The 25172-nt window shown below is 32.8% G+C and overlaps 1 protein-coding gene and 1 pseudogene across 3 annotated transcripts in view; one reads left to right on the top strand and one right to left on the bottom strand.

Moving 5' to 3' along the window:
• LOC126695507 (uncharacterized) overlaps positions 1 to 25172 on the top strand; it is a 29132-nt gene that overhangs the window by 955 nt on the left and 3005 nt on the right. The window contains exons 3-5 of one of the 3 annotated variants that reach the window (XM_050392273.1): positions 1959 to 2129; positions 2268 to 2503; positions 3048 to 3252. In XM_050392273.1, the coding sequence (XP_050248230.1) occupies positions 1959 to 2129; positions 2268 to 2503; positions 3048 to 3252 (612 nt within the window). Of the gene's footprint in view, positions 1 to 1958; positions 2130 to 2267; positions 2504 to 3047; positions 3253 to 23426; positions 23625 to 23696; positions 23912 to 25172 lie in introns of those variants that run through there. The other 2 variants (XM_050392276.1, XM_050392277.1) reach the window with 2 other exon arrangements.
• Positions 3586 to 25172, bottom strand: part of LOC126695508 (lanC-like protein GCL2) — a 30304-nt pseudogene continuing 8717 nt past the window's right edge.

The raw sequence follows: 25172 nt of genomic DNA on the forward strand, positions 1-25172 counted from the left end.
GTCATTTTGGAAATGTGAAGAATAAGTCTAGTGCCACACATTTTGACACAATAAATGTCACAACTCGTCACATGGACGAATTGTGGTAGGTGAAGGGATGTCATAACTTGTCATATGAGTGAATTGTGGTATTTGTTGTGTCAAAATGTGTAGCACTAGACTTATTCAAATATAAATATCACAATTTGCTTATGTAGCAAGTTCTAGTTAGTGAAGAGATGTCACAACTCACCACATGAGTGAGTTGTGGCATTTGTTATATCAAAATGTATGACACTAGCTTATTCAAATGTAAATGATTTTCAAAATTATTATGACCGACAAAACAAAAACTAGCCTTTTTTTTATTTTTTTATTTTTTTGAAGGATGCAAACAAAAACTAGCCTGCCAAATTGTCATATATGATCAGTGATCACCACTATTGTACTACATCCACCAATTGATTTTATTTTTTTGGTTGAACCACCACCAATTGAATTAGCCCCACATGGTAGACTTACTAGAGACCTTTAGTTTTAAGGATGTGACTAATGATTTGTCCCAATTGGAACAATGTAGATATGACAAGTGAGACTATAAATAAGATAGTTTGACAATAACAGGATATTTTATATCCATTTTACATAATATATAATTTCGACGGTAAGGTTAGACTTAAAAGACAGCTGGATAGGATTAGAAAAGAATATTCTTCATCTATTTTACCTAAAAAATACGACAAATTTATGTGAGACTTTATTTATTTATTTTTTTTTTTTATAGTGATTTATGTGAGACTTTAAGACAAAGTTTCACATGGAAAAATTTAAGTATTTTGCATCCATATACTACCTCGACCAATAAAAATCCTCCTTTTTATAATTATTTATTATTACACTTCATGCTTCATAACTTGCACTTGAGACTAGTCCAGTGCACTTGAGACTGGACTCAATGCCAGTTTTATATTAGAAGCAAATGTGGAGGTCACTTAAGGCCCAAGTAAAAAAAAGGTCCCAAATTTTAACTAATAAAGTTATTTTTTTCAATATAATAATATTAAGTTAAGCCTAAATATTAGCTAAAAAAATAAAATCATATATTTTATCAAAAAAAAAAAATACTATGTTCATAACATTTTTCATAACAAATTTTAATTAACAAGTTGCTATTGGCTATTATGGGTGGATAAAAAAGTAATTTAAGTTGTGGGATTAAATTAGAACCAATAACAACTACTGTATAATTTGTTGTAAAAATGTTATGGATGTAACACTTCTCTAAATCAAAACATTTAAAGTGAGATAAATGATTTTTACTTCTACCTCAACAACCTTATATGAGTGAAATAAAAAGAGTTCACAACTTCACAAAGTACAATATTCTACATCAATTTTAGCTAACAATTTCATTAACCTCGATCATCGATCCATATTTCCCTCGCTCTACCTCCTATTTAAAATCTCATGTTAGGTCTCACCTATTAAAAAGTAGTTTGACCTCCGTGTGAGAAGGAGAATTAAAATTATGTGATTAAATAATTAAATTTATCAATTTTTAATAGTTTAAAATTTTGAGAGAATTTGTAATTTATTATTTTATTTCTCAACTATAAAGATTCCTTTAAATTAACGTAAAAAAAAAAAGAAAAGAAAAGAAAGAATACTGTTTGTGGCATTTCCATATTATTATTTGCTATTCTTATCTTTCTTATCAAAATATATATATATATATATATATATATATATATATATATATATTATTATTATTTGCTATGACATGGTAAAACAAACGCACCATAGTAGAGTGGGATCAAACCCATAGTCTCTTTGCCACCATCAGGAATGGAATGCTATTTGGGTTACATTGATACCATTGACCATACTTATCAACTAGTTAAGTTCGAATCATTAAAAAGTGATCATAAAAATGCATTCCGAATCTCCCACAACATCAACATGGATATTCTTGGTGCCAGGCTTTTCTTATTGGCAAGGACTTTGGAGCTTTCCCAGCATACATGGTAGCAGCGGTCCATCCAGAAAGGGTGTCAGGCGTTATAACACTTGGTATTCCTTTCATGTTACCTGGTCCTTCTGCTGTCCAAAATCAACAACTTCCTCAAGGCTTCTACATAACTAGGTGGCAGGTAATATGGATTTTGATTTTTGACACAAACCTGAAACATAGTCATTTACTTGATAGCATTTTTTCTACTTTCTTATTTCCCCAGGCACTATAATGTTCAATTTATATGTTAATAGTATTATTACTGGATCTTATGTAGGAGCCAGGGCGAGCAGAAGCTGACTTCGGCCGGTTTGATGCGAAAGCAGTAGTAAGGAACATCTACACTCTCTTCTCAGGAAGTGAGGTCCCAGTTGCAGCCGAGAATCAGGAAATCATGGACTTGTTTGACCCTTCTGCTCCTCTTCCACCATGGTTCTCCAAGGAAGATCTCTCAGTCTATGCTTCCTTATATGAGAAGTCTGGATTCCGTTTTGCATTGCAGGTTCCATACAGGTACACAAAAGTTCCCCCAAGTTGCTGGAAGAAATGTGAAAGCTTCTTTTTTACTTTTGAAATTGGCTTTAACACCATCCAACCCTTTATGATTCAAGAACCAAATACTGGGTAAAGAAAAATGAATTAGGAATCCTCTAATTAGCCTTACAGTGATTTCCATTAATGTAGATAGTCAAATTGGGTGAAGTAAGGCATAACCTCAACCAAATAGTTCAAATTATTTTAGTCCAAGGGTATGAGACTTATTTTTTGGTAGTAAAATCCCAACATGCACCTAAAAAATGAATAATTATTCAGTATTAAGAAACTAATGTGTCTTCCTTTCATATAATAATAGGTCTCGCTAATTAAATTTATGTTAGAATTAAATATTCACATGAGAGTAGAGAGCATTGCTCTAGAGCTAGAAGAATATTGTATAATTCTCCTAGGAAAAAAGATCACCTAACTCTATAAAGTTCTGATGAAACCAATAAGATCTTCCAAAAGTATGACATTCCTTGAGGTAACTATATATTTGACTGGTTGGTCCATTGGGCAGGACTTTAAATGTGGATTGTGGAATAACTGAGCCGATAGTCAAAGCTCCAACGCTGCTGATTATGGGGGAGAAGGATTATGTACGGAAATTCCCAGGGATCGAGGACTACATAAGGAGTGGAGCCATGAAGCATGTTGTACCAGATTTAGATATCATATTCATGCCTGAAGGGAGCCATTTTGTCCAAGAGCAACTTCCAGATCAGGTGAATGAGTTCATCATCACCTTCCTCGGAAAACATAGTGCCTGAGGAGGATGCTATATGAGTACCCCAGGTGCCTGTAAGAATAAAATCTATGCTGGAAAATATTGTATCCATGGGCAGCGAGGACTAAATCTTTCTTGTGCAACTTTGTCGTCTACATGTGCTTTAGCTTAACAGATATTCCAAATGGTTTTAAATACATATGGAGTTGGATTTCTTGTATTTTGGTCATTTGGTGTCAATTTCGGTCAGATTAATATACTCCTGCTTATGGAATTCATTCAACCAAGCTAGTCCCACTGATTCTGGTGGGCCAAACCAGACCATGAAACATGATCAAAATCGTTAAAATGGAATTCATTCAATCAAGTCAGTCCCACTGATAAGGAGAATTACTTTTTTCTTTTTTCATTTTGGGTAAGGAAGGGCGTAGGCAGGTTGAACCCATGACATTACATTACACAATGTGAGGTACTCTTAAGCACAATAAATTTTTATACATAAGGCCTACATTCCAACCTTCCATTGTAAAAATATTTTCGGAGATCATAGCCGGAAACTTACCCTGAGAGGGATCGATCATGTCAAGAAAAAGATAAGTCATACCTCCCATCCCTTCGAACAATAAGTAGGGGTTATCACCTCCATGCATGTTTCCCTCTGATATGAGCTTGTGAGCTCTATCAAGTAGAAAGCAAGCAAAAGCTTTGGCTCTGTATAAGAACTCCACATTGTAAGTTGGTAAAGTGAGAGGAACACATATGCATTCCCACTAATACCATAGCAAATCCCGACTCGCTTGAGCAGTCCGCGGTTCCACACTACCTCTGCTGCATCTGCAGCTGCTTCCAGAAATTCCTTTTCTCCAAAAACCTGCGCATTTGACACAGTTTTTATTCAATACACGCAATGAAGAAAAAAGATCTGAAAAAAAAAAAAAAAAAAAAAAAAAAAAACCTTTGGTAAAGAGCATGAGAATTTAGTTTCACTAAGTAAGAGAAGTACAACAGTACATATTTTCTTAATTAAGTTAACTACAACAGTAGTCTTCCCTTGAATAAAACTGACATACTTGGGCTGCACGCCCTTGGCATTTTCTAATTAACTTATCCAAAAAAAAAGATATACGCCTTTTCCCATGTCACCACATGATTGATGCAACACAAAATGGTTCTTCTTTATCATTTTCAAGTCTCAACAGAGAAGAAATTTCAACACATTCTACTCAGGACTGTCTTAAGAAGAACTTTAAGGAAAATGACCAATTATAAAGTTGTTGTAAGCTAATGAAACACATTTTATCCATTATCAGGCCACTGGAAATAATTCTAGTCAGAAATGGAAGTCATTCCTCCATGGATTCTTAGCCAATCAGACCAACTTCCAACACCCCCCCCCCCCCCTTTTTTGTCTCTTTCCTCTTTTTGCAGGTGTCAAAACATATAATTACTTACCTACTTAAAGGTTCAAGACAAAGAGTTAGAAAAGCTTTAGGTATTATATTATTGAAGATACCCAACCTATGATTGTGGAAAGCGAAAGCAAAGCTTATGAAACAGCACTGTGAGAACTTCCTTAAGTTGTTCAATGAATTGTGCCAACGACTTTAATCACACATGGCACTTTGACAGTCAAGGATACAGGGAAACAAAATTACAAATGGTTTGCACAAAAAGAAAAGAACTTCCCATCAGAGAGATCTTACCCTAGCTTCTTTGACGAGTGTGAGAGCAACTCCAGGAGCTCCATGACACCAATGCACAAGAACATCTCTCTTTAAATCCTCTTCACCTGCAGGGTAGTTCCCACTGGGGAATTGATTGTTGATCATGTACCTAAGAGTGCCCTTGACATCCTCGACCTCATCTGGTTTCAAATCCATGTCCATCAAAACGTGCGTTATCCCTGTCAATCCATGTGCTGCACCCCAATACTTTTCTCCATACCATTCAAACATTAATGGGCATCTTCCACTCTTAGCCAATTCTCTTCCATTCTTGATGATTTCATTCACAACTGAACACTACACACATGTTTAGGTTTACCAGAATATCAGTGCCACTTCTAATGAAACAAATAACAATATCCAAGACCGTTTAGTAACTCACGATGCAAGTCTTACAGTGTAGGTAGAAGGAATCGTCCCTGCGCCCATATGTTTGTTTATGAACAAACATGCCCATAAGTATCCAACTCTCCCATATAACAACTCATCAGGAAGATTTCTGGGAAGCTTAATCTATACTCATAAGTCAAACCATGAGTTAACACTGACAAACAAGTTCTGAGCAACCAATTAATGCAACTGTTATTTAACAAATGCCATTAGAATACCTCTCTAAATTGAACTAAATAGTAATTTAGCAACTGTTCATCACCGGCATGATTTGCCAACAACGCCCCAAGAGCACAAACACCAGCTCGCCCGCATAGAAAAATCACTTCCCCACCATCAATGCATCACACAAAGCACCCTAACTCAAATGAGCATGCTATCACTCAAAAAAGCCATAATAATAAGTGTTCAACTATGAGTGGCGGTGGCGGAGAAAAAATAGTAGTTCCATGAGTGTCAATTGTGTCCACGTACTACTCGCAGCCAACCACTTTAGCAAAGTGAAATTTGTTATGAAAAAAGTTGTGTCCGTAGCCTTACAGATATTAGGTGCATACAAAGCAAGAGAGTAAGTGAGGAGAGTACCTTGAATTGAAAGAAGCGGTGTCACAAGCCTTAACAATCTGAGAGGAGAGAGCAAGATCATTGTTGTTGCTAGTGAGTAGGTAAGCTCTGAAGAGGAAAAAACCGTCCCAAGAGTCCCACAATACAGCGTAAAGTCTTGAACTTGTTGCCCAGTCATACCCCACGTCTCCAACGTTATCTGAAACAAATCCACAAACAGTTGGTAGGCGTAAGAGTAAGTAAACTCGTACATGCACACACAGAGACAAAGAAAGTAGTGAGTGAAAGAGATGGATACGGTTTCTTTGAGGTCCAAAGCGGTGCGTTTGAAACGCTGAGAGAGAGAAGAATAAGGCATGGAGAGGAGCTTCATGAGAGAATCTGGGGTGACAACTACTGGCTCTTTTCCTTCTTCGTCTTGGGTTTCAGCTGTTGCTTCTGCTACGAAGTCTGGCATTACGTTTGGGAAGAAACGGTCCGCCATTTTCTCCAATTCGGGCTTCAAAACTCAGTGTCAGTGGCTCCGTTACGAGGAGAGAGAGAGAGAGGTGAAGAGTTGAGGAGCTAAGGTAGGTGATTGATTTCTTAGAACCGCGACACAGTCATCGGGGTTGAGAAGCTGAGCTGATCAGAGCATGAGCTCGCTACACGTTGAAAAGAGTTTGCACTACGTGGCAGACTTTAAGATTTCTCACCTCCGAGGTTCTTTTTGTCTTCTCGCGAAAAGATTTGATACAGGGCCCGGACCAGCCCAATCTAATTGTAGTCGGAACTGCTTGATGATTTTAGAATTTTTCCTTTTTATTTTTTATTTTTTAAATATTTGTGGGCTAGGTTGTCCATGTGTTTGGGATGGATCAGGTTTGGGTTCAACCTGCATCTAATCCAACCTCATCAGGTGGAGCATAGTTCAACCTACGATGATCGAAGAGGTTGATCAAATCGGATCTTCAATGGATGGCGGTTGATTCCTTTGAGTTTGTCAGGAAGTCAAGTCTTCAGGTGGGTTGGATAGCCCTTTTTATAGATGACGATTTTAGATTTTGAATCTCCACATGAGAGACTTCAGGGTTAATATCTCTATAAGGTGCTTTCAAGAATGATATGTATAAAAACAATCAAAGACAATTGGTTCTTGTTCAGATAGTAATTTTTGGGGACCAGTTGTCAATCGTTTAGTCTTGTCTCATTTAGTTATGTTATATCATTTTAATCTTGGGATTATAATCGTAATGGTTTTAATTTTATTGATTGCCAAAGGGTGATATTTTTAGGTTGGGAAATCGTGAACAAAAGTGTGTGTGTTTTATGTGTTAATCAATGTGTTTTTAAGTATAAGACTTAGTATCTGTTTGGATTCACATTTGTGTTTTGCTTCTGCATTTTTTTTTTTTCTTTTTTTCAAGCCGCAACTTTTGACTATTCTCGTGTAAACAGTGCACCCGTGCACTGTTCATGGGTCCCACAAACTTCACTTTTCAGCTACTTTTTCATTAAAAATAAGTCCCACGGTACTATTCACACATTTAAAAATTATTTTGCTACCGTGTTTTCAATTTTCAACAAAAATAAGTTGTACCCAAACGGACCCTTAGTCCTAGAATAACTCAAGAAGAAAGGAAGTAATTGGATTCTCGACAGTTTTGTCGATAGTTTGTCAATCCATCGAGATTAATTGCTATGGCCTCTTGACCATGGTTTTTAGACCCGGACCGTTCATTGAACTGTAAAAGAGAGAGGTTCAAGATTTTTGAGGTCGAACCGGGGTCGAATTGTGATGACATCATAATTAATTTAATAATTATTTTAAATATATATAAAAACATTAAATTAATAAAAAATAGAAAAACTAACTAAAATAGTCTAATTCATTTAGAGAAGCTTATTTCTAAAAAATACATAAAACTTACAAAAACATAGTACACAACTACACATTGTGTGCATAAACTGTACATTATTTCTCATAACTACACACTGTGTGCATAAACTATATGCATAAACTGTATGCATAAAACAATGTTAATTTAAACATAAACTGTGCATAAACTGTGTTTGTGTTTGTGTTTGTGTTTGTGTTTGGATTAACATAAACTGTGTGCATAAAACATTGTTAATCCAAACATAAACTATACAAACACTATATGCATAAACTGTGTGCATTAATAGTGTTTGTTAATCCAAAATACAATTACACATTGTTTCTCATAATACAACTACACATTGTGTGTGTACAACCTTGTTTCTCATAATAATGTTTTCCAAGTTACAGTACACAAACACAACTGCACATTGTTTCTTCCAAAAATACATAAAAACTTATTTTTAAAAAACAATAATAAAACTTCAAACTCCAAGTTACACACTGTGTCTGACAAAAAGATATAGAAACTATCTCTAAAATACAAAATAAAACTTCAAAGTTCAAACAAAATTATTATAATCATAAATCATCAATGTCATGATAGTTATCATGCTCATCATCATTCCCTAGAAATCCAGGAGGAGGGCCAATAGGTTGTCCAAGTGTTCCCAAATCAATTCCTTCAACCTCACTACTATCATTTATAGATTCTACACACAAGTTTGAACAAAATAAAAAGAAAAATCATTATAATGTTTACACAAGTTTGAAAAAAATAAAAGAAAAATCACTATAGGTTATCAAATTGTTTACATATAAACTAACCTGCAATATTAGAAGAAGGCCCTGCACTTGCTGGATATGCACCCTCTTCATAAATTGCATTCTCCAACTCTTCATAATTAAGATATGGGTCTACCTCTTCCACAAATACCCAAAAATTAGTTTTGTCGATACTTGCATAATCAATGGGGTCAAAATTAAACTTTTTGTTGTAAAGCCTGCATCATAAAATGTCATACTCATTATTGGAATTTGAACATAATTAGTAACTAACAATTACATTATATAAATGACTTCTTAAAAATTAATATAATGACAAGATATAGCATTTAGTTACCTATGTCTCAATTGCAAGTTATGATGAACAAACACAAGATCATTGAGCCTTTGATGCTCCAACCTATTTCTCCTCTTATAATGTATTTGGTCAAATAAACTCCAACAACGCTCACATCCAGAAGAGGCGGAAGTTTGGCTAAGGATTCTAATTGCCAATTTTTGCAAGTTTGGAGCATCAGCACCCCACAACTCCCACCATTCATCTGATTTTCATAACACAACGTAATCAAATATTAATCAACATAAACAAACAAACTTTCAATTGAATAATCATTTCAGTTATTCTAACTATAGTGACAAAACTAGCTTTCAACATGAACAAAAAAAATTAAGATTTATTTATAGTATTAAAGTAAACTAATTGCTTCTCACCTGGATGAGTAGTCATGCTTGTAGACAATGCAAGATCTCTATCAAACCTCCCAATAAGGTCTCGAAAATATTGGGTTTCCTTAATTACCTTTTCTTTGTCACCATCATATTTTGTCCCAATGTAGTCCAAAACAGCCATATTTACTACTGGTTTCCGACAAAAATTCTCCTCATCATATTGAAAAGTGGGATTTAACCAATATGCAGTAGCATGAAGATCTTTACGCAGATGTTTGTCCCAACGGTTTTTTATAATTGAGGTGTATGGCTTGTACAAGTGCTTCTTCATTCGAAAGATCTTCTTAATTCCCAACCGTGCTCTATGCATGCCCTCATACACATATCCTATTACAAGCCTTTGATCAGAATCAACAATTCGTAACAAACAAATGAGTGGCAATGAAATCTTGACAAGAACATTAATATCATCCCAAAAAGAATTATCCAAAATGATAGAAACTACTTCTTTTGCCTTTGACTCTCTTGCCAATCTATTGTCCACAAAGAACTTGCTAGTCACTAAGGCTTGCAAGTCATGCTTATGCACATGAAGGCTTCCAAATGAAAGGAAAGTAGTAGCAAATCTTGTTGCTCCTGCACATACGATATCTGTCCAACCAAGTCTCTTCCTCAACCAAACAATCAAAGCCACATGATTATAAATAAAAATTGTAACTTTGGATGCACGTTTTTCAAGTTTCTCTACATGAGGCATGTCTCCTATATCCTGCAACACAAGATTCAGGCAATGTGCTGCACAAAGAGACCAACTAATAGTTTTATACTTTTCACACAACAATTTATCAGTAGATACATAATTGGAAGCTTATCAGTAACCATGTGAACTATGTTTTTTGGACCAACCCATGTAACTACTTCATCAAAAAATTTAAACAAGTTTCTAGTACTCTTCACAATATCTGAGGCATCAACTGATTTTACAAATACCATTCCCCTAGGACAATAAACAAGGAAATTAATCAATGACCTATGTTTAGTATCTGTCCAACCATCAGCCATAAGTGTACATCCAACTTTTGCCTAATGCCTATGTTGTGACTCAACCAACAACTGAACCTCTTTCTTTTAATCCCTTAACAAAGGGACCCGTACAACATGATAAGATGGACCTTTGTAACCAGGACCAGCAGCAACTATGGCATCAATCATCCTTTGGTAGTACACTGAATTCACTACATTAAAAGGAATGTAATTGTCATACAGAAACCTTGCAATAGCCATATCAACTTGCCTCACCCTTTCTTTACTTTGGAACACACTTTTAAGACCAGGTTGAGCTCCTAGAGTAGTTCTTGGAGCAAAGTAATTATCCACTGGCTTTATACCCTTTCTTTTACCTAAAACGGGTTTTTTAGGCAACCCACTACTAAATACTTCTTGAACATCTTCATCTTCTTGCATATCACTATTTGTGGAAGGCACACTAAACATTTCTTCTTGGTGTTGTTTCTCAGCTTTTGTCTCAACTCAAACTCCTTCACATATTCCAACATTTGGTATCTCACATCATGAGAAACCTTTTTACACGATCCAATATCACCTTTTATCCCCGCAAGGTGTTTTTCATCCTATTAATACCCCCACCTTTATATGTTTGCCTACAATACACACATGTAAAAGTATTCCGTCCCTTCTCATCCGCCCTAAGGCTAAAATGTTCCCAAGCCGGATCAACCTTTTCCCTTACTCTTGAGCTATACTCCACTACATTGGAATCAACTTCATGTGATGGAGTAGACCCGGTCTCTGTTTCCATTTTAATCTAAAAGACTAAACAACCAATCAAACACGCATAGACCCATCAATTTTTGAAATACAGATAGTTAAAGAATCACAACTTCATACACAGAGTCAAATTAACAAACTAATATACACAGAGTCATAGAGTCAAAGAAACTTGATTTTGTTACAATTTATACACACATGAACTCAAAGAGGGTATGCATAGGTTGGATCGGATTGAATTCAAGATAATTTTAATCCCAACTTTACCTCCTTGGGTTTAGAAATCTCTAATCCAACCAACCTAACCCAATCCCATTTCCCATAGAGGCAAATTGAGTTGGGTTTAGTCATTGCTTTGAGGCCATTTTATTAAGCTTAATAATAAATAAATAAATAAATAAATTGCATTTTCATTCAACTATTTAAAAGTCTATTATTTAATAAATAAATAATTACAATTTACACAATTGGGTCTAATCCTAATACTCCAATTTCATCACAAGTAATTCTCAAGACATCAAAATAACAAATTGAAACAAATAAATCCCAAAATATAAAACAAATCAAACTGTCAAATCTTAGGTCAGTTTTGAAATTTTGGTCGACCCGAATCCTGACCCAACCCAAGCTTTAAACCAAATAAAAAAAAATTCCAACCCATCAGCTTACCAATAATGTTTTCAACACGGAACTTGAAAACATTATTAGTCGAATGAAAACATCGAATGAGGTTGTCGAAATTTACTTTTTTTTTTTAAATACAACAAACAAGGATCTAATGTAAATGGTTGTGAAACATATATTTCATGAACCAATCAATAATCCTAGTATTCTGCTAGAGAGAAAGTACCATAGATGGAGAAAGTACCAAAAATTGGACAAAAAATATAAATCAACATAAAAGAACTTTAATATCCAACACTCCAGATTTATTTGCTCATAAACATTAATAATATCCAACTTTGAATCATTTTCAATTGACCCAAATCAATTTACACACCACCACTTCAGATCTATATCATCATCCACAATCAACTTGCAAATATTAACAAAGAAAAAGCAGATTAGAGGTAATAAAGTACCAAACGACGACAACGGCGACGAGGCAGAGAGTGAGCTGCGATGGCGACGAAGGAGAGAGGCAGAGATGAGCGTGAGAGAGAGGCAGAGAGTGATTGAGAGAGTGAGCTGCGATTTGGGCTAAGTTGCGACGGCGACGAGGGAGAGAGGCAGAGACGAGAGAGTGATTGAGAGAGTGAGGAAGAGATCTGGGCTGAGTTGCGATCTGGGCTGAGCTACGACGGCGACGAGGGAGAGAGGTAGAGACAAGAGAGTGATTGAGAGAGTGAGGAAGAGGCAGAGAGTGATTGAGAGAATGAGGCGAGGGTTTCAGAGTGATTGAGAGTGATTTTTGTTTTTAGGGTTAAATTTGTTCAATGAGAATGCTCCAAACGACGCCGTATAGGGGGGGAAAAAAGATGGAACGACGCCATTTTAAGGCTTGAAACAAGGCAACCATTTGAATCGTGTGAACCAGTCACAGTTCACAGAACTGGACGGTCGGACCGCAGTCCGGACGGGTCCATGCTTTTTTCGCATGGAACGGTTCTTCACCTTAAACGGATCATGAAAGTGAACAGTTCAAGGGTTTCCCGGTTGGACCGTACGGTCCGATTTGCGTTTAAAAACCTTGCTGTCGATAACTAGTCGATTGATCGAGAATCAAGATACATGATTCTTAATCAGTCCCATTAGGGGTTGACTAAACAACAGAAGTGAGAGCATTTCATGTATATCTAGGGTTTGTACCTTCTCTCTCAAGTTAACCTACAAATCGAAGACACAAAATTATATTTAAAAAGAATAGTATATCTACTACTTGGTGATTCAATTGAACTCACCATGACAAACATAATCAAATTGTTTTGAAAATTATTATTATGATTTAGTTGAACCCTAGGGGATTAAGTTTTCACAATTAATGGTTTACACAAAACAATATCAAGGGGTTAATTGTTACAATCAAAAGCTTAAGAGGGTTTTGTGTTTTATGAAAAAACCACAAGGGATAAAATGTTACACTCAAAACTTCAAGGGAATTCCATATTTTCTATATGAAATAAATAATGAAACTTCTTTCAATAAAATCTAGAATTCTTAGTAGTAGGATTTTTATCTAAGTAGTTTTTAAACCATTTGAAACTATGTTAATTATTTTCTTGTATCTATAGCATATCACATTGATTAAGTAAAATAATAATAATCAATGATTATTTTTCCAAGATTTATATATGAATACTTATTATGAAATGGAGAAGTATAATTGATTTAGAATATTACTTTCTTCCTCATGCAAGAATTGAATAAAAAAAGGGAAAAAAAATCAAAAAGTAAAATCAAATTTAATAACTCATGCAATAAAAAAAATTAAAAAAAAATTATGCTTAAATTTGTTGAAATAATTAAATTTTTGTGAACTTACTAAAGCAATATATTCATATTTTTTATTATATTAATCTTAACATTTTTCATTTTCTAAATCCAACTAATCTATATATATTAAAAGGTAAAACTCAAAAAAAGTTCAATTAGAATTCGAAATTAGAATTAGGGATAGCAATGGGGCGGGGTGGGGTCGAAGGATGGGGTCTTTGTTCCCGCCTTGCATTGTTTTGTCTTACCCCATCCTCGCCCCTTGGGGCCTCGCAAAGCCCCGCCCCACCCTGTAAAACTTTACTTTTTGTTAATTTGCCCTATAACTTGTACAAATTTTTTTAATGAAACCTATTTCATTAATAAAAATATACTTGAAATTACAACAAAATTTATCCCATCAAATCAAATCAATTTTTAGAAAAAATTGAATAATATATCTAAGTGTTTAACAAGGCAATCATAAAAAATAAAAAATTCTCATAGTATAACATATAACAAAATAAAGGCAGAGAACCACATTGGGTAGAATAAAATAAGCTAATATTTATATGTTTGTTTAAATAGTAGAGTTTTAGGTTATGAAAAATTTACAATTATAACCTTTAACAATGTGGGGCGGGCAGGGCTGGGACAAGGAGGGGCTGGGCGGGGTGGGTCTAAAAAATTTAAACCCATCCCTGCCCCGCCCCATGATGCGGAGCTAAAATCTTGCCCCATCTTGGCCCCACCACCTTTGCAGGGTGGGGAAAACCCGCACGAGGCGAAGCAGGGAGGGGCAGGTTAAGCGAGGCAGGGAAAAATTGTCATCCCTAATTAGAATCTAATTTTGCATTATGTGTCTAAATTTATGTAGGAACCACACCATAATTATCGACTTAAGTTTTTTAATCTTTGTGCCAAGTGAGTTATTGAGAGAAAAATATTAAGAATCTAATATTAATGAACTAAAAAAAAAAAAAACTAATCACTTATACTCAATACAAATCATCACACAACAAAAATCACCACACATTCTATCTTATTAAAAATTAGAAGAAAAAAAATGATCATAAGTAGTATTAAATTTGGGTAAGAATATTAATATATGACTAATTACATTTACTTTAAAAAAAAATAATTTGACCAATTATTTATATTTTTATGATAGAAATTGTGTTTAATTTAAATGTATCTATACATATGCACATGTTACATGCTTTTTTTTTTTTTAATAATTTGACTAATTATATATATTTTTATAATAAAAAATGTGTTTAATTTTAAATGCATCTATGCATTTACATGGGTTACATGCTTTTTTTTTTAGAAGATACATGAGTTACATGCTAGTGATACTTAATACTGAGCAGAACACATATTATTAAATGGAACAAGCAACACAAACATAATATATATATATATATATATATATATATATAGCCAAAACTTAGAGAAAATCTAATTAGATTTTAATTACATTCTCAATTTTGCACCACGTGTCTCATTTAAATTTTAATTTTGTGCCAAGTGAATTATTGAGTGTAAAAATCAAAGAGTCCAAATCCAATTAGAGTCTAAATTGGTTTTTAATTGGAGTCTAATTTTCTGCCACGTGTCCATCTAAGTTTTTAATTTTTGTGGCAAGTGAATTATTGAGTGCAAAATTTGAAATCCAATTAAACTTTAAATCACATATATATATATATATAATGAAAAACCATTACATATTTTGGAAATGTATAGTTTAAAAAAAGTGTAAACTAATACCATGTATAATTTCAGCGTCTTCTAAAAGGAATACTAATTTGAACTGTATAATTGTGATTATTTTTAATTGTATTCGTGCATAAACACAGAGCTACACAATTTTGCGTCACGTGTCCCATTTAAATTTAAATTTTGTGTCAAGTGAATTATTGAGTATAAAAATCGAAAAGTCCAAATCCAATTAGATTTTAAATTGGTTTTCAATTGGAGTCTAATTTTTTGTCATGTATCCATCTAAATTTTTAATTTTTGTGGCAAGTGAATTATTGGATGCAAAAATCAAAATCCAATTAAATTTTAAATCATATATATATATAATGAGAAACTATTATATATTTTAGAAATGTATGGTTTTAAAAAAAGTTTAAGCTAATATCATGTATAATTTCAATGTTTTCTAAAAAAAATAATAATTTGAACTGTATAATTGTGATTATTTTTAATTGTATCTGTACATATGTACGGGGTTACACACTAGTGACAATTAATACATACACAGTAGTAGTCTAAATTTTGTGATATATAATTAAACTGAGTATTACTAAGGTAAACACTTTTTTTTTTTCATATATTAATTATTTAAAGGTGGTGCAAATATGAAAAATAAGTTTTTATGATTAATTTCATATGATTTATATAAGACGCAATAAATTTGGACTTCTTTGGCAACAATTGAACCATAGAACAGCAAAAAAATAAAGACAAATTTAATTACAAGCAATCAAGAATATAAAAGATAATTTTACGCTCAAATTAGAAAAAATAATTATATATTTAGCAATTCACTCAAGCATTTGGTTTATATCTTGATTAACATCTCTTTCTATTGACATGTAATATAATTAAATTTAGTTGATTCCCTAAATATTATAATACATCAACAATATTATATGAGACATTATATGATTGTTTATGCCAATAGTTTTGTACCTCAACTGACACTTTCTAGTATTTTCAACAAAAGTTTAAAGTTTTTTTATTTATTTTTTTGAAACAACAAAAGTTTAAAGTTCAAAGTTCAAATTCCCCTTCTCCAACTATAATAATAATAATAATAATAATAATAATAACAATAATAATAGTGATTTGATATCTTAAAAAATATTTCAAAATAAGAAAATTCCCCTTCTCCAACTATAATAATAATAATAATAATAATAATAATAACAATAATAATAGTGATTTGATATCTTAAAAAATATTTCAAAATAAGAGTATGCAATTATACAACATATTTTATTTTCGGTACACGTGTACAACCAAATAAGGTTATTAAAGTGCAGTTACCGGGATTAGGACTTTGGCTGAAGTGGGTTAGCATTAGAGTCTTACCACTAGGCTATACTAGAGTGTTGATGCTCCAAGTGAAAACTAAATATACTTAAATAAAATTTAACAGAATTCACACCAATAATTAAATAAACTTTCATTACTACTTTTATTTTATATTATAGCTAATATTCATAATATTTTATTATTTATATATTTTAATTAGCCATCTCTAAAAGGGAGTATATAAATATATTCATACTTTTATACTTCAAAAATAAATTATAACTTTTAAAGTATTTTTTCATGCTTTATTATTTTACTTTTATTAAATTTCTTTAAAATATGCTTCAAAATCATTTAATTTTTCCCATATATATAATTTTATAAATATAATATCAATATTTGTATTTAATTAATTAATAAGGTAATTATGACATTATCGCGGTTCGACCTCAGTCGAATCTCGGTTCGACCTTAAAAACCTTGAACCTCTCCCCTTACTGGTTTTGTGAACGGTCTAAGTTTGAAAACCATGCAACCAAATGGGCTTTGTTTCTTCGGCAAAGAGATTTCAAGTCCCTTTTCTTTTTCTTTTTTCTTTTTTTTTTCTTTTTTTGACTTATTAGAATTAGAAAGACAGTTTCCCTGAACAAGAATCATGTTTATTTTATTTACTAGTTTGGGTGGTACATGCAAGTCACATGCTGCTTCTTGAGTGAGAAAACTAAGATAGAACTTCTATTTGAAGAAGAATGAAATCATGTACTTAAACTTAGAATAACTATTTAACATATGAATATCTATTTATCACATGACAATTCCTTAGAATTTATTTGCTAAAAGCAATATTCATTCATTAAAAACTTCTAAAAATGATGATGAATATTATCATTTTCCAACAATAAGCAATTGAGTTTTGCTAACAATATTTAAATAATCATAATTAATGATGACATATGCTATAATTGGAGGTCTTCATCAAATACCTGCAATTATTCATAATGAAGAATTTGTTATTCATACTTACTTTGTTACCATTTTACATTTATGAGTCTAGCTATAATGTTTAACTTAGTTTTTTTATGAACACTCTTTTAAGTAAGAAAAGAAAAGAAAAAAAAAAAAGACACGTATTATTGAAGTTTCCATTAGATAAAATTATAGGTCTAGAAGTTTAAATTTAGTAAATCAACTTTCTCTAGGTAATAAATAGAACGCCCTATACCACCATTTGAACTTTCCAAGAATGACTATCAAATAATACTCAAAACAGACAAAATTGGTTTTTTGGGATATTAAAATTTAGTGGAAGTATTTTAGACATTGCATAATAAAATATTCTATGAATCATAAGATTTCATTAGTAGTTGTGAAAATATTGTGATAACAACAAAATGTCACGATATTTTTACAATAACATACATTTATTTTCAATTGTGATAAATCATGGTCTAATATTTTATTTTATTTTGATCTATAAAAAACTAAAACCTATGTCATAAAATTTTCACAATATCTTTATTTTTAGCTGTGGCTGGTTTAGTCTCAACAATTGTGACAATTTGTTGTTTCCATATAAAAAAACTCCTAAACCAAAATAAGCAAATAAATATGGACAAAGTTTAGCTACAAAATTGGTTGTAGTTTAACACTACAACTTTACTCTATCTTTTTATTGATTAGATTACATATTCTTCTTATATTCTTTATGTTTGTAAAATTTCTATAAAATTAAATATCAATAGCTATGTCATCAATAAATTGTTTAAATTGCAAGTTTTTGTAGTTTAAAAGTATGCATAAAATATAAGTTTATAGATCATATAATAAATAATATCCGATTGACACAAAATTTAACATATATATTAAGAGTGTTAAGAGCATATAATTCAATGGTTAGATTTTCAAACTATGTAGTAATTTTTATTTTATTGAGTAAGGTTTTAGTCTCAAGCTACAACTAATTTTGTAACTAAACTTTGTCCTTTAAAAATCTTTAAAAAATAAAAAAACAAACTAATGTACTTAAATATTAAAAAAAAAAATCCAACTCACCAAATTGACCAAACCAAACCCCCCAATAAGTATGAAACAATGTGTTTTTTAGTAGCAAAAGCATAAGCCCAAAACTTGACTAAATCAAAATACTATCTTAGCCTTTTGGTTCTTTTTCTCTTGTTAATAGAAATAGAAATAGATAAAGAATTGACACCTCAAAAATTGTGACAATTTGTTGTATCCGTATAAAAAAATCCTAAACCAAAATAAGCATATAAATATTAAAAAATGACAAAAATTAGGTATAGTACCTTAGGTGTTATTCCTTAGGTTCTTTTCTTAAGATTCATCTATGTAACTACTTCATTAAAAAATACACTTCCATTTCATGAGAAAAAAAAAAATCACATAGTAGAATCTTAAGAGGTGAATATAAAGAACAATATCTAAGTACTGTACATAAATCTTATCCATTAAAAAAACAAAAGAAAACAAATACAAACTTATTGACTTGGAAAAAAGAAAAATGAAAAATGAAACTAGCTCACCAAATTGACCAAACCCAAGCCCCAGAATAAGTATTAAAAAAATGTGTTTTTTAGTAGCATGAGCATGAGTCCAAAGCTTTCCTAAACTAAAAACACTATTCCTTAGCCTCTCAGCTCTTTTTATATAGATAATAAATAAGGAACTAACACCTCAATAATTACGAAAATTTGTCATAGTTGTATTAAAAAAAAAAACCAGCTCCAAATTGAGCAAATCAAAGCCCCTATATGAAACAATGTGTTTTTTTGTACCATTAGCGTGAGTCCAAAACTTGGAAAAAATTGCAAACTAACACCAATCTCCAAACAATTTCGTTAGTTAGCAACGTTTCCAAATTATTTAGGAAACTAACATCTCGAATCTAAGAAACTTGATTTTGCTCTTAGAACTCGAGTATGATAGAGTCGAGTTCCTCGGAACTCAAGTCTTCAAGACTCAAGTTCACTAAAGCAGATCCACAACAAAAACGCAACAACCTAGCATCTACTAGCAACAAAAACAAAATACCAACAACTCCTAACTCCTAGCAACAAAAACGAAATACCAACAACTCCAAGCACTAGCTTTGATGATCTTGACACCGGAGTGGCTTAGGTTTGATGATCTTGACACCGGAGTGTTTTGGGTTTGACGATCTCAGCACCGAAGCAGCTTGGGTTTGTTGATCTCAGCACTAAAGGTTTGTTTTCTGGTTTGGTTTGTCTCTTGATTCATTTTTTGTGTTCTTTGGGTTAGTCTGTCTATGGTACCAGAAAGACACTTGGTTTGATTCAACAATACCAGAGAGACACCAATGCCAGGATCAACAAACCCAATCTAAGAGGCTGGTGCCAAGATCGAAACTACCATGGGTCCTCATGGGGTTTGGTCAAATTCTTCTTCTTCTTTAGGAAACAACCCCCTTCGTGGATTTAGGTCTTCATGGGGCTGTGTTTTGGTTTGGTTTTTGATGAACTGCGGAACTAGAACTCGTGGATTTAGGTCTTTGTGGGGTTGTGAAGGTTTGGTTTTTGATGAATTGCAAAAACTGGAACTCGTTTGATGAACTGCAGAAACTAGAACTCGTGGATTGGATTTGGGTCTTGGCGGTCTAGAACTCGAGTTTTAGAAACTTGAGTTCCACATTGATTTTTCATGGAACTCGAGTCTCAGAGACTCAAGTCGCAATTGTGAAATCGAGTTTGTGAGCCTCAAGATGCTAGTTTCCTAAATAATTTAAAAACATTGCTAACTAACAAAATAGTAGACATGGCAATACGAGTCAGAATTTTCTGACCCGACCCGACCCGACCTGAAAAATACCTGACCCGAACCCGATTTTTTTGACCCGAAACAAAAACGTGTTGACCTGTGACCCGACCCAGATAACCCGTGACCCGACTTGTTAAAAAAATTCGCTAAAAAAATATTTAAATTACGTTCTGATACTAAGTGCATAAAGCACAAAGTACCAAAACTAATAATCAATATATATTATATCTTAGAGAGAATGACTACCAATAAAAGTTAGCTAGCCTAGCTTCTTCCTCTCTTTTTTTTCCTTTTTTTTTTTTGAGAAGCTAGCTGCTAGCCTAGCTTTAGTGCTTGCCTTGCCAAATCAATTGCCATCAGACAAGACAAAAGGTCCTCAACATGTTACACAACACAAATGCCAAGGCTGTCAAGTGACTCAAGAGTCAAGACAAGTAGACAATCATTAAAAAAAAAAAAAATCTCATTCAGCTGAGCTGAGCTGTAGTCCATTGTCCAAACTCCAAAGCCAAAAGCACAAACAAATGAACAATGTTACAATGCACAAAGCCACAAATGGCAAACCTGAAAAAGTTGAGTCAAACCAAACCAATGAACCACAAAGCTTCCTTTCCCAGTTGGAAAAAAAATTCTTACTCCGTATCGATCACGTCTTTTATTTGAGAATGTGGAAACTACGTTGTGTACTAAAAGTTGGTTATATGGATTTGAAACTACGTTTTTTATGGTCATAATTATACAATTTTAATTCTTTATTGATTTGTTTTCATGTACATTAAGTTATAATAAAATATTGTATTGTAGATGAAGATGCTAACAAAATTGGCCAATTTGAACTACAATTTGCAAGTATGAATATTTGTAGTATTGAATCTGCTACCAACGTTGAGTAGATTGAGATTGAGGTGTAATTTTTATAAAATATTTCCTTATTCTTCTTTACTTAATATGTTATGTTTATTTTTAAATCTTTTTTTGTTTAGTTTATCTTTCTAAGTAATCTAACTTTACTATTATTTTAAATGCAACAGGAACATGTGCATTTAAGAAGACCAATAACTTGCTACTTTGCTGACTTAATTATTTTGTTTGTTTTAAGATCTATCTCTTTTTGAAGTTTTTTTTTTTTTTTTTTTTTTTTTTTTTTTTTTTTTTTTTTTTTGAGAAACAAACATACATACACACACAAGGGAGAGGGAAATGAGTTCTAACACAAAGACACACCACAACTCCACTCAAAAGCCATGTAAACTTGTAATTATATGCATTTTGACAATGAACTATTAACATTGAAGACTTTTTCTATTATGAATTTATGACTATAAATAATTTTTGTCATGCTCAAAACTATCAGAATTGGAAGGATATTAACAAGTGACATTAAGTGCAATTCATTTGCTTAATTGATTTTATTCATTCTCTCTAAACAGGTTGTCATTGATTTGTTTTTGTAATTAAAAAAAAAAAAAAAAACTTGTTTAAAAAATACGGTAAACCCGACCCGAAACCCAATTAACCTGTTTAAAAATGACATGTTTTGACCCGCAACCCATTTGACCCGCAAACCCGATTGACCCAACCCAACCCGACCCGACCCGCTCGTTTTGCCATGTCTACGAAATAGTTTAAAAATAGGTGTTATTTTGAAAAAAAAAAAAAAAAAAAAAAAAAATCCCCAAAACTTGAATAATCCATAAGTATTGTTCCTTAGCCTTTCAGCTCTTTCTATATGGCCAAAATGGCCAAATACCATCTATTTTTGAAATTTTTAGCAACAGAACACTGTTTCGGAAATTATTGGGGATCTACCACTTTTTCTAGTACTCGAGCTTGGTGAGCTCGAGTACCATATTTTTTAATCCACCGTGGCACGATGACATGGAAAGCTGGAAATAAAATATTTCGCTTGGTACTCGAGCACCTAAAGCTCGAGTACTAGTTGAACAATACTCGAGTCCTACATACTCGAGTACCATCTGTTCATTTATTGCACACCCCTTACTGACAGGTGTAGTGCATGTACTACACCAGGTTGTGTAGTACTACATCAGGTTACACCTGGTTTTGCATCAGGTTTTGCATTTACCACTTACTGACAGGTGTAGTTCATTTATTGCACACCCACTTGTGTAGCAAAACCTAATATTATACATGCAAAACATTTATTGCACAACCATATGTACCAAAACACTACGCAATCACAAGAAACCTGAAAGCGGAAATTACATATGCACCAAAACACAAATAAAATTGATATGGATTGATATTAAACTTTGAGAAATACGTGGACTTTTCAAAGTTATTCGTGGTGATTAAAAAAAGTTTAATACTTTTTTTTTTATTGATGTCTAATAAGTCACTATTATAAATCCGGTTTAAAACACAAATATTATTATTTTTGTGTGTTTTGATAAATATTATAGTTTACTAAAAAAAGAGTTTTTAATCTCTCTATTTTTCTACCATCAACTAAATACACACAAAGAAAACTAAAACATTTTCTATTTTTTCACTTTTTTATTTTTCTCATTATTTTCTATTCTACCATTTTTTTTTCATCTTCGCCCTAAATTTAATTTTAAAAAAATCTTATCACAAAATAAATATTTACATTCGTTGATCCCATATTCTCTCTCGTAATACCTTTTCTTAAAAAAAAAAAAAATGAAGAGGCAAATAAAAATAAAACATAATTGTTTGAAAAAAAGAATTGATTAGATTGAAAGGATGTTTGTTTGTCTTGTTGTTTGTTTGTTTTTTATACCAGCAACATAATGTTAGTTTGCATGGGCTTCTCTTAAACCTGATGTAGTACTACACAACCTGGTGTAGTACATGCACTACACCTGTCAGGATTTTGATAAATGCAAAAACTTGTCATGCATGTACTACACCTGTCAGTAAGTGGTGCACAAATGAACAGATGGTACTCGAGTATGTAGGAGTCGAGTACTGTTCAACCAGTACTCGAGCTTTAGGTGCTCGAGTACCAAGCGGAATATTTTAATTCCAGCTTTCCATGTTACTGTGCCACAGTGGATAGCTCACCAAGCTCGAGTACCAGAAAAAGTGGTAATTCCCCGGTAATTTCCGAAACAGTGTTCTGTTGCTAAAAATTTCAAAAATAGATGGTATTTGGCCATTTTGGCCCTTTCTATATAGTCAATACAATTAACTTTCTCATTAGTCATAACCACCTCTCCCTTGTTTCTCACCTCTCTCCAAAATGGAAAAGATCCAGCACAGTCATGTAGAAGTAAGAGGACTAAAGCTTCATGTCGCCCAGATTCGAAGTGGTATATCTGATACCAACATGTTCTTTTATTTCCCACTCCATAGGTTTTTAACTTTTCCTTATTATCCTTCCGAAATTTGATTTTCTACTTTCTCTAATCATGAATGTTTGAGCAGGTGATAAGGTAGTGGTGTTCCTGCATGGATTTCCTGAAATATGGTATACATGGAGGCACCAATTGATTGCTGTTGCAAATGCTGGGTACCGAGCAATAGCCATTGATTTCAGGGGCTATGGACTGTCTGACCAGCCACCGGAGCCAGAGAAAGCAAATTTCAATGACCTTGTTGATGATATTGTCGGCCTTCTTGACTCTCTGGGCATCAATAAGGTAGTACTTGCCACCCAAATCTCTTCCCCTTTAGATATACATACAGCTTGAATGTATGACTCAAAAAATGCAAGATTTCTATGTTAATCAAAGTGAAAGTTTTAGTTTTGGTCTCTCGGCTTTAGTGGGTAGGTGATCAACCCCATTCCTACTTTGTTAAATTACCATTTCAACAACAATCTCGTTTTCATCTCTCCGTTTCACACCTGTCTTTCGCATCTCACTCTCTTACTATTGCTCAATTTCAAAGACTTCTTCAAAGCTTAAACATTTTTACTTCTAATCTAGCCCTGGTTTAAGCAGATCTACCCTCCAGTTGCCCAACTTTCAGATACGCTTTTTGGTTGGCAAGACCTATAAGGTCGTCCCTAGGCAAATACTCAAGTCCACCATCCTTCCAATTTGATCCAGTATCCTGAAATCAGAGCATTATCTTTTTGGGGGGTCTTAATTGTAAACAAATTATAAATTGGACTACCAGTGAATTAGCAGTGAATTAGCCCCACATGGTGGACTACCAGTGAACCTTTAAACTTTGAAGGGTTACCTTTAGTTGTAAGGATGTGACTAATGATTTGTCCCAACGGGAAAAATGTAGATATGACAGGTGAGACTATAAATAGGATAGTTTGACAATAACAGAATATTTTATATCCATTTTACATAATATATCATTTCGACGGTTAGCGGGTTAGGTTAGACTTAAAAGACAGCTAGATAGGATTAGAAAATAATATTCTTCATCTATTTTACCTAAAAAATACGACAAATTTATGTGAGACGTGAGACAAAGTTTCACATGGAAAAAATAAAGTATTTTGCATCCATATACTGCCTCGACCACTAAGAATCCTCTTTTTTATTATTATTTATTTATTATTCCACTTCATGCTTCATAACATGCACTTGGGATAGGTTCAGTGCTGGACACTGGACCCAATGCCGACTTTATATTAGAAGCAAATGGGGAAGTCCCTTAAGGCTTTAAGTAAAAAAAAAAAATAATAATAATAATAAAAAAAAAAAAAAAGTCTCCAAATTTTAACTAATAGAGTTTTTTTTTTCAATATAATAATATTAAGTTAAGCCCAAATATTAGCTAAAAAATAAATTCATATTTTTTATCAAATGAGAAAAAAAAAACGCTACATCCATAACATTTTTCACAATAAATCCTAATTGACAAATTGTTGCTGCCTATTATTGATGACAAAAAATTAATTTGAATGATGAGTTTAAATTAAAACCAATAACAACTTAA

Source organism: Quercus robur, chromosome 8, assembly GCF_932294415.1.
Source record: "Quercus robur chromosome 8, dhQueRobu3.1, whole genome shotgun sequence".
In the NCBI taxonomy this organism is placed as follows: Eukaryota; Viridiplantae; Streptophyta; class Magnoliopsida; order Fagales; family Fagaceae; genus Quercus; species Quercus robur.